The sequence below is a fragment of the Tamandua tetradactyla genome, chromosome 2 (assembly GCF_023851605.1).
Source record: "Tamandua tetradactyla isolate mTamTet1 chromosome 2, mTamTet1.pri, whole genome shotgun sequence".
Lineage (NCBI taxonomy): Eukaryota > Metazoa > Chordata > Mammalia > Pilosa > Myrmecophagidae > Tamandua > Tamandua tetradactyla.
The window spans coordinates 151,716,546-151,734,516 of record NC_135328.1 but is presented as its reverse complement, the minus strand read 5'-3'; the positions used below and the strand labels follow the sequence as shown (position 1 = coordinate 151,734,516).

Below are 17,971 nucleotides of genomic sequence, written 5' to 3'. Positions count from 1 at the left end.
ATATGGGAAAAAAGATGACTAATAGGGGGAACAAATGCTAAAATAAATTTAGATTGAAATGTGGTGATAGGTGAGGGGAAGGGGTGAAGGGTATGGTATGTATGAATTTTTTTGTTTTCTTTTTATTTCTTTTTCTGAATAGATGAAAATGTTCCAAGAAATGATCATGATGATGAATATGCAACTATGTGATGATATTGTGAATTACTGATTATATATGTAGAACGGAATGATCAAAAGTTAGGAATGTTTGTGTTTGTTTGGTGTTTTTTGGTATTTTTTTTTTTTAATTAACTTAAAACTTTTCAAAATTAAAAAAAGAACAAACCTCTGGCCAGACATTGCCAAATGTTCTCTGAAGGGGACAATGGCCTGAGGAGTTTCCAAAAATACCCTCGCACATAGGTATATTTTGATAACTTCTCATGTGCTACAGATGAATCATTAATACAGCATGTAAGGAATTATTTAAAGATAATAAAACAAAAAAAATCGAATTTTAAAATCTCAGAGGAAAAAATGCAAGGAATAATAGGGAAAATAAAATAAAAAATTTTAAGTGAATCAGATGTTTGCAATATTTTCTGTACCATCTCCCCACAAGATAAAGAACCGGGACTCACTGCTTTTTATTTTTTTATTTTTTATTTATTATTATTTTTTAAAAGTTCCCCCTTATTTATTTATTTATTTATTTATTTTACATGGGCAGGCACCAGAAAGCGAACCCGGGTCCTCTGGCATGGCAGGCAAGCATTCTTGCCTGCTGAGCCACTGTGGCCCACTCACTGTTTTTTTTAACGGCTCTAAAAGTAGCACAACAAACCTTGCCACAGTTAATTTCTACTATTCTTCTATTTCATTATTATTTTACACTGTCTATTTTAAAGGAAATTTTTGGAGCACTTATCATAAATGGCACATATCTAATTGGACCATTAAAATAGAGGTAAGCAAAAGTATACAAAAAAGAAATTAGGTGACAGGGGGCATAATGATTCCTGTAATTACTTCAATTCAAGACTAAATTTAGCTCTAGGCTTCTGGATGCCAGAAAGGAAAGAATTCTTGCTAGACACTGATGTCGGGTGCGACTTCATTTAACATCACCTGTTCTCTCCAAACAATCATATCCTTGGTGCACTTATTCACTCACTCGTTCATTTGTAGCATGAGCAGGGAGCATTCATTCTGGATTCCGTGTGACAGAATCCCCTGCAACAGGGGACTGGGGTATAAGCTGGAGGGCACCCCGCCGAGGTGGGGCAGCATCAGTGGCCCAGGTTACAAAGCAACGGGAAAGGGACTGATCACACAACAAAGAGCACCGGAAAAACTGACTATTGGCACACAAAAAATAAAATGAGATCACTCCTCCTAATGAATCCTGAAAAGGTAAATGTAAATGACACCATCAAAATCAGAAGAAAATAGTGCTTGCTTCAGCAGCACATGCACTAAAGTCGGAATGATACAGAGAAAACTGAAGTCCAGCTCCTGGGCAAAGATGGCGAGCCAATTCATGAAGCATTCCTTATTTTTACTCAGGGACAGACAGGAAACTACTGACCGCTGTTATCCACGCTGGGGTTAAGGGGTGGGGATGTGGGCAGATAAAAGATAGGACTTTTAAGGAAATTTAAATTAATTTTTTTTTTGTAGGTTGTATGAAGGGGTCACATTTCATTCTTTTCCCACCTGAGTATCCTGTTATTGCAGCACCATTTGTTGAATTATTTTTTTGTTTGTTTGTATTTGTTGGCTTCTTTGTTTTTGTTTTGGGAAGTTTATGGCCCAGGAATCGACCCCGAATCTTCCTTCTGGCAGGCAAGAATTCTACCACTGAACTACCCTCCCACCCCCTAAGTTAAATTTTTCCATTTAAAATTTTTCCCACTATTTTATTAGGAGAAATTTTAAGCATACAGAATTCTTGAAAGCTACTATAAAGAAAGCTGATCAACACTCTTGAAAAAAAAATTAGGAGAAAATAAATATGGATATTTAACCTCTCTCAGGATAAGGAAGGATTCTCTAGGCATATAAGCAAAGAGAAAAATCCTGTAGGAAAAGGTAGATTTCCCTATGCACAAAAAAGACTTCTGCATGCCAAAAAACATGAGATTTAAAAATAGACTACAAAATAGGAAGATAAATAGGCAACTAATATGCTAGAAAAGGCTACAAGCCTTAACACATAAAAAACACTTACAGGGGGTCAAAAAGTAGAAAATATCCTATTTCATGAAGTTAAAATCAAATGAAAACAACCAGAAACGATTTTGGCCTACTAGTGTGGTTCTACCAAATTGACAAGGTTATTTTTTCTTTTCAGGGTAATTCCTACCACTGGTAAAGGTATGCCTTTTCTGAGGGAATGTTCCTAATCTTTGATCTTGTCTGTTTCTAGAAACAAAGATATGGCAAAGATTTACCTATAAGGATGTTCACTGCACTATTATTTATTATTTTAATAATATTATAATACTTCCTAAAATATAGTAGAAATAAAAACTTGAAACTCTGTAAGTATTCAACGATAGCAGTTTAAAGAAATGACAGCACATTCAATGACAGCTTGAGATGCAATCAACGGTAACCATATATTAAATATTGAAGATATGGAAAAATATTTCTTCATATAATGGCTTATGAGGATCTTCAGTATATAAAACTGTATATACATAGTTTGATCCGATTATATAAATATATTAGCTTGATTCACATAAAATTGCCTCTATTCAATTTTTTGTTTTACCTAAAAATGTCACACACACACAGATACAGACATATATACACACCAAATAACTTAAATGATATATTCCAAAATGTTAACAATAGTTCTCTGAGTAAGGTTGCTGCATTTTTAACATCACTCTTCACGCTTTTCTTCATCTTCCAATTTCTAAAGTGAATACATATTACTTTTACACTCAAAGCAACATCACAAAGTATGGTGAGAACACGCACACATTGCCGGAGGGAATTGGGCAAAACCCATCAAAAGCCTTTTAAATGTTCATACCTGTGACCAGTCCTTCTAGGAATCTAACAGAAGAAAATAAACAGATACCAAAATACCGGTACAAGTTGTTCATCACAGGGTTATCCATAAAATGAAAAACTGGATTCAACTATATGCTCAGTAACAATAGGGAGCAGGTTAAATAAATTGTAAAGCGTCTATCTGATCTATTTTACGCAGCTGTGATTATATTTTGGAAGAAATTTTAATGACATAAGAAAATATTTATGTTAAATTGAATTTTAAAAACAGGATTAAAAACTATATATAAAATCTGATCGTAAATATGCTTATAAAATTGACAAATCTATACATGCCTGTACATATGCACATGATCACCTAGAGATGAGGCTGGAAGAAGATAGGTATTAACATATAATAACACAAAATTAACCATACTTTCTGCTAATGGTGGGATTTTATTTCCCTCTGTACACTGTTTGTTTCTGAAACATTCTGCAATGGGTATGCATTGCTCCAATAAAAAGAAAATAAATAACTGCTGTAGCAGCCACTGAATAAAGTCATCCTTGCTTATTACACATTGTCCTGTGCTGTTTTTTCTTTAACAGCATGTACATTTTTGTCTGATAAGCTATGGTCTTATCTCTTACAGCTCATATCCTCTGACATGGCACTTTTGTAACCACAAAGAACAGTTAGCTCACTCTGTGGTTTTAAGTTTTAGTTACTGATTACACTGCTATCATTCTCTGCAAATACTTTATGAGAATTTCATGGTATACAGACCAAACACACACTTTAACTTGTATGATCACAACACGTGCTAAATTCTAAGGATATTCATTTATTGTGCTCTTCAGGTATTCATTCAATACTAATTTTTATAAGGACCAAATTGTGCTTGGCGCTGGGAGGGACTAATATGATTTAAAAAGAACAGTTCTTGCTTGTGAAAAGAAAGAGAGGGGCACAAAATAAGCTACTTGGCAACACTTACAGAAGAAATGCACAAATCAACAGCCAATTGGTGTTTCAGAAGAGGGAAAAGTCATTCCTAGGAGCAGAATATTAGGGAAACCTCCTGGAGCCTGTGCCCTTAAGGAAGGGCAAGTAGAAACAGGCAGAAATGGGGGTCGAGAGGGAAGCACTGGAACAATGTGGTTGTGGTAAATTGAATCGTGCACTCCCTCAAAAGATGTTCAGGTCACCGTGCATTCCTGTGGGTGTGAACTCACGTGTGAGTAGGACCTTCTGAAGATGTCCTTAATATTTAAGGACTGGCCCAACTGCCACAAGGTGGGCCTTAACCCACATTACTGGAGACCTTATAAAGAGGAAAAAAACACAGCCAGGAGTCAGAAGAGGCCATACAGAAAGAAGTGGAAGTCAGCGGAAACTAGAAGGGCAGATACAAGGAGAGAGAGCTCTCCACATGATGAGGGGCAGACGTCCAAGCCAAGGAACCCCAAAGTTTGTGACAAGCCAGCACCAGAACCCTACAGGCTTCACGGAGAGAACACAGTCTCCCCAATGCCCTGATTCAGGACTTCTGGCCTCTGAAGCCAGGAGCCAGTACATTCTGGTTGTTTATACATTCTGGTTGTTTAAGCAACCCATTGCGTGGCATTGGATACAGAGTCCTGCAAACTGAGCTAACAGGGCATGCATGTATGAAGGTACAGACGCAAGAGAGCTTAAACAAACCGAGTAGACGGAACAGAGGGAGAGGCTATGTACCAAGTCTTATAAGTTTGTTGTTTTTTTTATTCAAAAGTCTTAACTCCAGATATTTTTAAATCTAGGACTATATCTTTTTACTTTAATAAAAATTTTAACTTAAGAGCATTTACCTCCTGCTGGAAATTTCTTGGCTCGTTCTTCAAAGAACCATTCTCCAGTTTTTATTTTCATGTTTCTGAAACGTAAGCAGAAAGGAAGGCTCAGATAGGATAGATATGAAGAGGGTTGTATTCTGCTGTTTAGAGGTAGGTTGATAGGTAATATCAAAAAATAACAGTCTTGGAGGGAGTGTGAAGGCGGTTCAGTGGTGGAAGTATCGGCTGCCACGCGGGAGACCTGGGTGGGATTCCTGGCCCATGCACTTCCCCCCAAAAAGCAAAGAAACCAACAAAAACAAACAAAAAATTCAACAAATGGTGCTGCAATAACGGGATACCCATATGGCAAAAGAATGAAATGTGACCTGCCATATAGCATAAGAAAAAAACACACAAAAAAACTAGTCTTAGAAGGGATGTCAGTGTTGAGTTTTCTGGTCCAAATCCCTAAGTTTACAGAACTTCCATAGGGGTAAGGTGATTGATTAGTTAGCAGCAAAACTGAGCAGTCTCTTCCTTCTATACATTTTACACTATAGATAATAGTTAGATGTAATGCATATATATTAACATGTGCTTGTGTCCAATGCCTATCAAGTATTTAATATTTCCTGAATGAATATGCAAAAGAAATAAAATTGTCAACACAATGATCAATTTATCATGTTAATGGTAGGAAGCAGTATTAACAGGAAATAGTCCATGCTATCTATTATGCTAAGGGAGAGCTTATCTTTAGCTTAGGTTAAGTTTACTTTAGTTAAGTTTGCCCAACACCAACAGGGTGAAGCTATCTGAGAAGGTTCCTGGGTGCAACCGAAGCCTAAAACATTGTGCTTAGATGCAGAGTTCAGGGTCAGAGTAGACCACTCCAGGAAAAGGGGAAATAAGCTCTTCTTGGCCAGAGGGGCTGGCAGGGTCTCCCTAGGACCAGCGTATATCTCCTACCACTTCACTCACATGGGTAAAAGCAAACTTAGAGTAACTGATTGATACTGAAGCCCTAAAATGTATTTTATTCTTGACAGTTGCCAACTTTCAGGAGAAACCCTTTATCACATTCAACCTCAGAAAGGTAGCTTATTAACATCCCTCAGGACATTAGAAGGTAATATACACAGATATACATTGCTCACACCCCTAAATTAACAAGCTGCAAACTTGTCAATTGCTTGGTTATAGAAGTTTAAGGAAAAATAAAACTTCAACTCATGGCAAACTTTCTTCTACAAAGTGGTTACTGAAATAAGTTCTTCATTAGATTATTTTAGGCTATAGTATATGGACATGAATGGATATTTTTTAAGTTAATGCTGCTACAAATATGGTTAATGTAAGTAAATTTATAAATATATGCCAATCTGCATGTTTTTAAAAAATTATCCTATCTTTCTTTAGGGAGCTCTAATAATTGTCAGAAGAAAGCAAGCAACTTTCTTCCCTTCATCTGGTTATAAATTATTATATTTTCTGATCAGTGTGTTAACAGTTATTCCTAATGCCTAGTGACTAGAACAAGGAAAACATTCAGAGATCATATGCAAATTTCATAACAGAATTTTGATCATCAGTGACCACCACTTAGAGTCTAAAATCTGTAAAATATTCAACCATGTTATGTCATTAAAGAGTTAAGAAAAAGTCTGCATCCATAAAGTCAGAAACCTGAATATCTTTTACATGGACACAAGACATCTTAAGGAGAACTTAGCATTCCAAGAGAAGTTCGCCTCTCTATACTTGAAGGCAGGCAGAGTGCTCTGAGAGGTTGATGGAGTGGTGAATTTGCTCTCATTGAAGCACTATGCCCAGCAATCATTTTTGTTTCTGCGGATGCCTCTCCCATTCTTTTAAACAGGACAAGGTCTAACCATCAGATCAGGTGAATAAGACAGCAAAACGGAAGGGCCAGAATAAAAGGCCTCCATCAATCATTTCTCAAATGTACTTCATTTCCTCTTGATTTGGGGAGGGGGTGTATTTTTTTTTTTCTGGTGGTGGAGGTGACACTCTCAGGCCCATTATCTTTGAAACCAAAGGATTCATGGAAGACAGATGCTGGGGGTATGGAGACCTCTCACTGGAAAAGAGGTCAAAGCTAAGAATTCAGCAACCAATGAAATCATGACCCCATCTGTAGTCAACTGAGCTAACCACACAAGCCAACTTTGATAAATGAACACAGTCACAGACACATGATCATGAAAAATGAAAAACTGTTAACGGGACAGAAGAGAGGAAGGTGAAAATCCCTGAGTAAATCAACAAGGCAGGTTATTGCAAAAGTACTCCTCTAGCCCACTGGTTTCAGAACCTATACAAGAAGCAGATAAATTAAAACACGGGTCCCCTAATGCTAATTATCTGCTATAACCATCCAATCATCTACTGTAATCCCAGATGATTATTTGTGAAGTTTAAGTGGGAGCTAATTTGGCACTTAAGAGATTTGGGCACAAACTCAAGGGTCTCTTGGGCTTTCTGTGATTAACACTAGAAGGATAAAAATACCACAGTCTTAAACCCTATGGCGAGCAGCCGGCTCTTGCATTTGAGGCTGGGTCCTTTGAAAGCTAGACTTGAGCTGTAACTCTATAACCCGCCATTTCGTAAGCCATCATTCCATTTTACCTTTCATAAGGACTCCCTGTCTGTGTCAATGCCAAGTTTAGAAAGGAAAACCATTTGTTGTTCCTGTTGTCTAAGATACAGGTGAGCAGACCCAGTGCTGGGGTCACCTGCAGTGACACAGGTTTAGGACCAACACAGACTAGCCATGATTGACAGTAACCAAAGGAAGCATCTACAAGTTCTCCCCAGATGACTACATCAGCATTTTGCTATTAAAGCTTCTTGGATATTTTATGAGCTCAGCTTTAGGTGAATTCTTTTAAATTTTTCAGAATCCTAACTTGCTTCTTTAGAACATTTCCAATCAATAAATAAATACATCTTAAGAGGTGGAAACCTAGGACAATGGAGAGAGCACAACCCACAGTGTCAGGAGAGCGAAGTTCAGGGTTTGACCCTTCTACTAACTCTGCAAGTCCCCACATGAGGGCATTGAAAATTATAAATGCGAGCACAGGCAACATAAATGTCAGCTAATGAACTTCTGGAGGCTTCAGAATCCATTTTCATAGATTTGAACTCTGCTAATGCTGTCATTTCTCTGGCAAATAAGAAATAACTGTTGAAAAGCACTTGGTGAATTCTAGCACACAAATGTTCAGTAATAAGATGAATGGAGGACATTGTGAATGCGATTAATCCCACGGAATGGTGCATCTGGGAGGGAGGGAGTTGGAAAAGTTCATGTTATATACATATATTTCCACAAGTAAAAGGAGAGAGAGAGAGAGAGAGAGAGAGAGAGAGAGAGATAATAGAACAACATTTTGATAACGGATGGTGGTAACGGTAGCATAGCATTGCGACTTTTAATTAACAATACTAAATTATATGTTTGAACATGGTCAAAAGAGGAAAATTTATGTTCCATATATATTACTAGAATAAATTTTTAAAAATAGGACTTTCAAACAGGGAAGTCTAATATAAACCATGGATTATAGTTAAGGGTACAATTATACTAATATATTTTTATCAATTGTAACAAATGTTCCAGACTACTGCAAGGTGTTAAGGAGTGAAGAGGTATATGGAAACTCTTTATTTTCTGCATGATTTTTCTGTAGGCCTACAACTGCTCTAAAAAAAAAAATGCAACAAAAAGAGAGAGAAAGACAATGGCAATTAAATGCAAAACATGATCCTAGATGACTCCACTAATGGAGAAGTAAAGATCCCAAATAGAATAAAGATTCCTATTGTTGGGACATAGGAAAAAAACTAGAATATAGACTATAAGCTTTATATCATTGCTAACGTTCTTGAACTTGATAACTGCAATTGGGGCAATTACATAAGTGAATATCCTCATTGTTAGGAAATACACACAGATGTATTAAGTGTTCAAGGAACATGATTGTAGGCACGTTCCTCAAATGTGCAGAAAATAGGTGACTAGGTAGACAGAAAGATGTAGATAGATGAATTGATAGACAGATTTATACAGGACATGTTGCAAAATCTTTAAAATAGTTGTATCTGGGTATCTGGGGAGGGGCTATATTGGAGTTCTCTGTGTGAGTTCTGCATTATTTTTGCAACTATCCTGTAAGCTTGAAAGTATTTCAAAATACAAAGTTGGAGAAAAAATAGACATCATCAACAAGGAGACATAAGATATCCCCTGAAAAAGATCTCCCTACAGATTCAGTGAACACAAGGACAAATTCCACTTATCTAGGACTCTGGAGGATGACAGAGACTGCAGAAGGACTACATAAACGCTGAATCAAAGAAAGAGGAAATTATCAGGTAGGAAACATCCATCCTGGAGCAGCTGGTCCTCTTCCCTTCCCCTCACTTGGTCCCACGCAGCTTGGGAAGTCTCAGAACAGTGGCCCCGTTCTTCCCACTGGGGTCACAGACTATACAAGAACTCACAGAAGCCGGAACCCCACATATATCAAGGCACAGAGACCCAAGTACACAGAGACCCAGGGCAGAACACAAGCCGCTGAGGAGTGCTGCATACAAAGGGCCCAGGGGTGGGGGAGAGAACCCACTGCAGAAAAGCAGCAACCAAGTGCTGCACTCATTCAAACCAGTTACCGTCAATGGGACTTCCCAGATGCAAAACGGACTGTTCTGGAGTGACTTACCTCTCTAGATTGCCCATATCTGGTCTCTGGGGGCGGGATACCTAATGAAAGGAACTGGGGACAGAAAACCCTCACACAGAAAAAAAAAAGAAGCAAAAAAGGGCAGGGGTTAAACTAAACTACTGTAAGACTCGAGAGTCCCAGAACTGAAAACTGTAAGGAAAACAAGGCACTGAGTGAAGGAGAGAATTTAAACAAATCATAGGAGTTGGGGAGAAGAGCCTACAAAAACAAGCAGAATAAGATTCCCAAAGAAGGAACAGAAGAAAAGAAGCTTTCTCCTGGAGCTGAAACAAAGACACAAAATGTGCAATCTTAAAAATCATACCACATATCCAGGGAAATAGTCATATAAAGAAGAACTGAGAAAATATGACTGAGAAAATAGCCTGAGTTTGAGATTCACATCTCAATTTTTTTCTATTATTTTCTCTATCTGTTCTTATGACTGTATGGTTTTGATTGCCCTGTCTTAGTTCACAGATTCTTTCGTATATAATATATATATATATATATATATATATATATATATGTGAGAGAGAGAGAGAGAGAGAGAAACATGCACAGCAAGGAAGGAAAAACTAGATAGATGGGAACTTCTTAAAATCATAAGCTTCTGTACCTCAAAGACTTTGTCAAAAAAGTGAAGAGGTAGCCAACTCAATGGGAGAAACATTTGGAAACCACATATCAGATAAAAGTTTGATATCCTGTGTACATGAAGAAATTATACAACTCAACAATAAACGAATAAGTAATCCAAATATAAAATTGGCAAAGAATATGAATAGACACTTTTCTGAAGAGCAAATGTAAATGGTTAAAAAGCACATGAAGAGATGTTCATCTTCATTGCCTGTAAGGGAAATGCAAATCAAGACAACAATGACAGAATTTCACCCAACACCTTTAAGAATGGCTGCTATTAAACAAACAGAAACTATAAATGTTGGTGAAATTGGAGCACTTATGCATTGTTGCTGAGAATGGATAATGGTGCAGCCATTGTGGAAAACAGTTTGGTGAGTCCTCAGAAACTAAATATTGAGTTGCCCTATGACCCGGCAATATCAACACTCAGTACATACCCAGAAGAGCAGAAAGCAGGGATATGAACAGACATTTGCACACCGATGTTCATAGCAGCAGTATTCACAATTGCCAAAAGATGGAAGCAATCCAAGTGTCCATCAAGAGATGAGTAGATAAATAAAATATGGTATACACATACAATGGAATATTATGTCACAGTAAGATGAAATGAGGTCCTGAAGCATATGATAACATATGAACCTTGAGGAAATTATGCCGAGTGAAATAATTTGGACACAAAAGGACAAATGCTGTATGATTTCACCATTAAGACTCTGGTAAAGGTAATCTCAGAGGTTTATATTATAGAACATAGATGACCCAGAGGTACCCAGAAGCTAGAGGCAGGAATAAGGCTACCCAGTGAGGTGAACTTAAATGTAAGGGAATGGATGGCAGTGATGGTAGCAGAATAGTGGGGATTTAAGTAACACTGCCATATTCAAGGCAAATATGATTGAAAGGGGATGTATAGTGCCATGTATCCTACTGATTAACTGTACAATTATAAGTCAGTTCTCACATGAACTACTTCAAAGGTTTGATCTTGCACAAATTGTGAATAATAGAGTGGTATGGGGGAAAACTAAAATCGCATATATACTATGGCTTATAGTTAACAGGAAGACAACAGTACCACAGCAATACCAGGGATAAATAATAGGGAGGAGAGACAAGAGATTGGTGGAAATTTTCATTTGATATTTGGAGAGGCTATATTTATTGGTTCTTTGTCTCATTGGACCAGTGAAATTTGTCTAAAATTGAGAATGCTGCGGATTGTACAACCAAGTGAGGATACTATAACGCATGGTTTGTTTACTTTGGACATTATCCATATAATGGATGACCAATGGATAGAGGGGGCCAAAGGCCCCAATCTGTCTGGGACTCAAGTCAATCAGAATACAGGGTAAAAGATGATAGCATATGTACTCTATGGCTTCACCTACTGTATGCAACCAAACACTGAGAAGTTTGTAGTATCTAGAACCTAAATTTTCTGTAACACACACTCTAAATCAACCTGCCTGGATATCTTATTTAAATAACCCAAACACATGGAATGCAGAATGGAAAAGGCCTTGTCATTCTGTATAGCTTTTTGTAATACCTGGATACATCGCTATGGTGGGCTCATATTTTAAAGTATTGGTAGAGCCCCCTGAGGGACTAAAGACAAAACTGTGGAACTATTTAACTTTCTGACTGGGAAACCCCTAGTACCCCCTTAAACATTATGACTCATAAGAAAATAGATTTAGCCCTTGATTCTGAGGCCTGCCCTTACCAAACTCATTTCTGTAGTAGAGAAGCTATGACTACCGGTAACGTTGTTTCCAGAAAACCTCTTTTGCTGCTCAGATGTGGCTTCTTTCTCTCTAAGCCCAACTCTGGAAGGAAAATCAGTACCCTTCCCCTGTGTGGGACATGATATTCAGGAGTGAAAATCTGCCTGACAACATGGGATATGGCTCGTAGGGATGAGTCTGGCCCTAGCACGAGGGGTTTGACAGTGCCTTCTTGACCAAAAGGGGTAATAGAAATATAACAAAATAAGGCAGCAGTGGCTAAGAGAGATCAACTAGAGTTGAGAAGCTATTTTGGAGGCTACTCTTATGCAAGCTTCACCTAGATATTGCTAATTGCCTTGGTTTGCCAACCCCTAAACAACATCATTCCTGTTAATCTTAAGAACACCTAGGTCTTGAACTGAAACACTGTAAAAGTTTCATGCATTAAATTTACTTTCTTAAAACCTATAACCTCCAGAGGGTTCCTAAACCAGATAAATCCTGAAACTCCGAGGGACCAGCTTCTCCAAGACCAACAGCTAATTACATCCCCCTATCTTTTATTGTCAACACCCCTTCTCAACATGTAAAAGATAGAAGGGGAATTTCTCGAAGATCCATATAGATTGGAAGAAGGATCAAAGGAGAAAGAGGAGTTAAAACAGAGAAAATAGGTTTTAACAAATGAGTATGAGTGCTGAATCACTATATTGATATTTCTTTTAGCCTCTAGTGTTTGGGAACAACTAGAAGGGAGAATCTGAAATAGTGGAATGGCAACCTATAACAAACTCTGAAATTTGTTCTGTAACTATGTGTAAAAATATATTTTTGAAAATTATTTTTTCTTCCTTTTTTCTAAATATGTTATATTTCACAATAAAAAATGATAAAAAATATATATGAAAACAGAAATGAGAAAAGGCTCTGTCAGATACATCACAAAAGATCAACATACAGAAAAGGAGCTTACAATAAAGGAAAAGAGAGAGAAAAAGAAATGGGTACCTTCTTTACAGTGATCACTGAATGTTAATGGATTAAACTCCCCAGTCAAAAGACATAGATTGGCAGAATTGACAAAAAAAAAAAAAAAAGATGAACCAATTATATGTTCTTTATGAGAGGCTCACTTTAGATCCAAAGATACAAATAGGTTGAAAGTGAAAGGTTGAAAAAAAATATCCCATGCTAATAGTAACCTAAAAAGAGCTAGGGTAGTTATACTACTACTAATATCAAACAAAATAGACTTTTAAGTAGAAACCGTTGCAGGGCAGGCCTCTGTGTCTCAGCAGGCAGCGTTCTCACATACTATGCCAGAGACCTGGATTTGATTCCTGGTGCCTGCCCATGTAAAAGAAAAAAAAAAGCCATTACAAGAGACAAAGAAGCACACCATACATTAATAAAATGGGTACTACACCAAGAAGAAATAACTATCATAAATACTTATGCACCTAACCATGGTACCCCAAAATACATGAGGCAAACACTGGCAAAAACGAAAGGAGAAATAAATGTTTCTACAATAATAGTTGGAGACTTCAATGCACCACTCTCACCAATGGACAAAGCATCTAGACAGGAGATCAGTAAGGAAACAGAGAATTTCAATAATATGATAAATGAACTAAAACAGACATGTACAGAATATTTCACCCCAAACAGCAGGCTATGCATTCTTCTCCAGTGTACATGGATCATTCTACAGGATAGACATGTTGGGTCACAGTAAGTCTCAATAAATTTAAAGTTTTAAAACTATACAAAGCCTTTTTCCGACCATAATGGAATGAAGCTAGAAATCAATAACAGGCAGAGGATTGGAAAATCTACAAATATAAGGAAGTTAAGTCACTCATTCAATTAGTGGGTCAAAGAAGAAATTGCAAGAGAAATCAGTAGATATTTTGAGATGAATGAAAACAAGAACACAACATATTCAAAATTTATGGGATGCAGCGAAGGCAATCCTGAGAGAGAAATTTATAGCCCTTAATGCTTACATTAAAAACAGAAAGAGCTAAAGTGAAAGACCTGGAGGAACTAGTAAAAGAACAGCAAACTAAGCCCAAGCAAGCAGGAGGAAAGAATTTTAAAAGATTAGAGCACAAATAAACAAAATTGAGAATAAAAAACAATAGAGGGTGGTGCACAGTAGCTCAGTAGCAGAATTCTCGCCTGCCATGCCAGAGACCTGGGTTCAAATCCCGCTGCCTGCTCATGCAAAAAAAAAAGAAAGAAAGAAAAATGGAAAAAAAAAAACAATAGAGAATTAAGAAAACCAAAAATTGGTTCTTTGAAAAGATCATTAAAATTGACAAACCTTTAGCTAGACTAACAGAAAAAAGGAGAGAAGATACAAATAGTACAATCAGAAATGAGAGGGGCAATTACTATTAACCCCACAGAAATAAAAGAGACAAAGAGGATACTATGAACAACTGTGTGACAACACATCATACAACTTAGATGAAATGATTTACACTGACTCTAGAAGACCTCAACAGACCAATTGCAAGTAAAGACATTGAATCAGCCACAAAAACCTTCCAACAATAGCCAAGGACCACATGATTTCACAGGGGAATTCTGCCACTTGTGCCAACAAAAATTAATACTAATCCAGCTCAAACTCTTCTAAAAAATTGAACAGAAAGGAATATGACCTAACTCACTCTATGTGGCCAACATCACCCTAATACCAAAGCCAAATAAAGATACAAGAGGAGAAAATTATAGACAAATTTCTGAGTATAAGTGCAAAAAATTGCAACAAAATACTTGCAAATCAAACCCAAGAACACCTTAAAAGAATTACACACCAGATCAAGTGGGTTTATCCCAGGTATGTAAGGCTGGTTCAATACAAAAAAAAATCAATTAATGTAATACACCACATTAACAAAATGAAGAGAAAAACACATAATCATCTCCACTGAGGCAAAAAGGCATTTGACAAAATCCAGCATCTTTTCCTGATAAAAACACTTAGAAAAATAGGATAGGAAGACTAAATGTTGTTAAGATGCCAATTCGATACAAAATTATTTATAGATTCAGTGTAATCCTAATAAAAATTCCAACTGCCAACTTTGCAGAAATGGAAAAGCTAATTATCAAACTTATTTGGAAGGGCAAGGGGCCCCGAATAGCCAAAAACATCTTGAGAACGAAGAACAAAGTCAGAGGACTCATCCTCACTGACTGTAAAACATATTACAAAGCTACAGTGGTCAAAACAGCAAGGTACTGGCACAAGGACAGACATATAGACCAATGGAATTAAACTGAGAGTTCAGAGATAGACCCTCGCATCTCTGGTCAACTGATTTTTGAAAGGATTTCCACATCCACTAAATTGGGAAAAAATAGTGTTTTCAACAAATGGTACTGGGAGAACTGGATATCCATATGCAAAACAAAAAAAAAAGACCCAAATCTCACAGCATATACAAAAATTAACTCAAAATGATCAAAGAGTTAAATGTAATAACTAGCACTATAAAACTCTGTGCTGGTTTGAAAGGAAGTATGTCCCCTAAGAAAAGCCATGTTTTAATATAAATCCCAATTCATAAAGGTAGAATAATTCCTATCCAATACTGTATATTTGAAACTGTAATGAGATCATTTCCCTGGCTGATGTGATTTCGTCAAGAATGGTTGTTAAACTGGATTAGGGGACTATATGTCTCCACCCATTTGGGTGGGTCTTGATTGGTTTACTGGAGTCCTATAAAAGAGGAAACATTTTGGAGAAAGAGATTCAGAGAGAGCACAGAATGCTGCAGCACCACAAAGCAGAGAGTCCACCAGTCAGCGACCTTTGGAGATGAAGAAGGAAAACGCCTCCCGAGGAGCTTCATGAAACCGGAAGCCAGGAGAGAAAGCTAGCAGATGACGCCATATTCTCCACGTGCCCTTCCAGCCGAGAGAGAAGCCCTGACTGTGTTCGCCATGTGCCGTCTCACTTGAGAGAGAAATCCTGAACTACATCGGCCTTCTTGAACCAAGGTATTTTTTCCTGGATGCCTTTGATTGGACATCTCTATAGACTTGTTTTAATTGGGACATTTTCTTGGCCTTAGAACTGTAAACTAGCAACTCATTAAATTCCCCTTTTTAAAAGCCATTCCATTTCTGGTATATTGCATTCCAGCAGCTAGCAAACTAGAACAGACTCCTAGACGAAAATATAGGGAAACATCTTCTGGATTTTATGTCAGGCAAAGGTTTCTTAGATTTTACATTCAAAGCTCTAGGAATGAAAGAAAAAAAATTAGATAAATGGGACCTCCTCAAAACAAAAAATTTAAAAATTAAAAAAAACACTTTTGTGCAAAGAACTTTGTCACAAAAGTAAAAAGACAACCTACTCAATGGTAGAAAATATTTGGAAACCACATATCCGATAAGGGTTTAATGTCTAGAATACATAAAGAAAAAGACAAATAACCTAATTTAAAAAGGGCAAAAGACTTGACATTTCTCAGAGGATATACAAATGGCCAAAAAGCGCATGAAAAGATGCTTAATATCACTAGCTATTAGGAAATGCAAATGAAACCACAATGAGATATCACTTTACACCTAGTAGAATGGCTACAATTAAAAAACCAGAAAAATGCAAGTGTTAAAGAGGATTTGGAGAAATAGGAACACTCATTCATTGAGGGTGGGAAAGTAAAGTGGTACAACATCTATAGAAGACAGTTTGGCAGTTCCTCAGGAAACTATATATAGAATTATCATACAATCTGGCAATCCCACTACTAGGTATATACCTAGAAGAACTGAAAGCAGGGACATGAGCAGATGTTTGCACACTGAAGTTCGTAGTGGCGTTACTCACAATTGCCAAAGTATGGAAGCAACTCAATTGTCCATCAACCAATGAATGAATAAGATGTGGTATATAGGGCGGGCCACGGTAGCTCAGCAAGCAAGAATGCTTGTCTGCCATGCCAGAGGACCCGGGTTCGATTCCTGGTGTCTGCCCATTAAAAAAAAAAAAAAAAGATGTGGTATATTCACATGATGGAATATTCAGCCACAAAAAGGAATGAAGCCCTGATACATGTGACATGTTTGATCCTTGAGTTCATCATGCTGAGTAAAATAAGCCCAACATAAAAGGACAAATATTGTATGATCTTATTGATATGAACAAATTGTAATAAGCAAACTCACAGAGTTAGAATCTTGAATATAAATTACCAAGAGACAGAATGAGATTAGAGAATGGGGAGCTGATGATAATTTGTATAGAACTTCTATTGAGGTTGAACGTAAATATTTGGAAATGGATGGTGGTTACGGTAGCACATTTTTCTGAGTGTAATTAATAGTGTTGAATTATACAGGTGAATGTGGTTAAAGGGGGGAACTTTAGGTCATATATGCTGTTAGAATAAAAATTAAAAGGTAAAACATTGGACTGTATAACAGTGAACCTTACTGTAGATGATGTACTATAGTTAATAGTACAAGTATAAGAATGTTCTTTCCTAAATTAGAATACATGTATGACATTAATATAAGATGTTAATAATAGAGGGAAAAATACACCTAATAGTACCATTTGAATAACGTTTCATGAACTGTAACAAAGGTAACTATTGGTAAATAATAGTGCAATTATAAATAAGTGCTCTCATTTTATTTATAACAAATGTTCCATTCCAATGCAAGCTGTTTGTGGTGCAGTGATGTATGGGAATCTTGTATTTTATGCGTGATTGTTCTGTAGACCCACAACTTCTCTAACGAAGAAAAAACAAACTAATGCATCTAAAAAACCAAGGACTTCATAGAACTTAAACAGCAGAATGAACATAAATGCTGTTGAGATAATCTATTGCAGAATAATCAATTTTTAAAAACTTAATAATGAAAAAAGTTGAAGAAAAATTAAAGTTTACTAAGAATGTTATATAGTGCTTAAAAAAATCACAGTGCAAAATTTTATACACAATACGAACTAAAAAGAATGGAGGACCCTAACAGAAATGTATTTTTAAC

The 17,971-nt window shown here is 36.8% G+C and overlaps 1 protein-coding gene and 1 non-coding gene across 8 annotated transcripts in view; one reads left to right on the top strand and one right to left on the bottom strand.

Annotated features, from left to right (window-relative positions):
- SYTL3 (synaptotagmin like 3) overlaps nt 1-17,971 on the bottom strand; it is a 139,774-nt gene that overhangs the window by 79,864 nt on the left and 41,939 nt on the right. For 6 of the 7 annotated variants that reach the window (XM_077149386.1, XM_077149388.1, XM_077149385.1 and 3 more), the window contains one exon: nt 4,840-4,904. The exons of the other annotated variant lie outside the window; for it this stretch is intronic. In XM_077149386.1, coding sequence (XP_077005501.1) covers nt 4,840-4,904 — 65 coding nt within the window. The remainder of the gene's footprint in view (nt 1-4,839; nt 4,905-17,971) is intronic. 7 annotated transcript variants of the gene reach the window in all.
- Nucleotides 1,434-1,542, top strand: LOC143675327 (U6 spliceosomal RNA). The gene has a single exon (XR_013171557.1). It is a non-coding gene; the product is annotated as a U6 spliceosomal RNA (small nuclear RNA).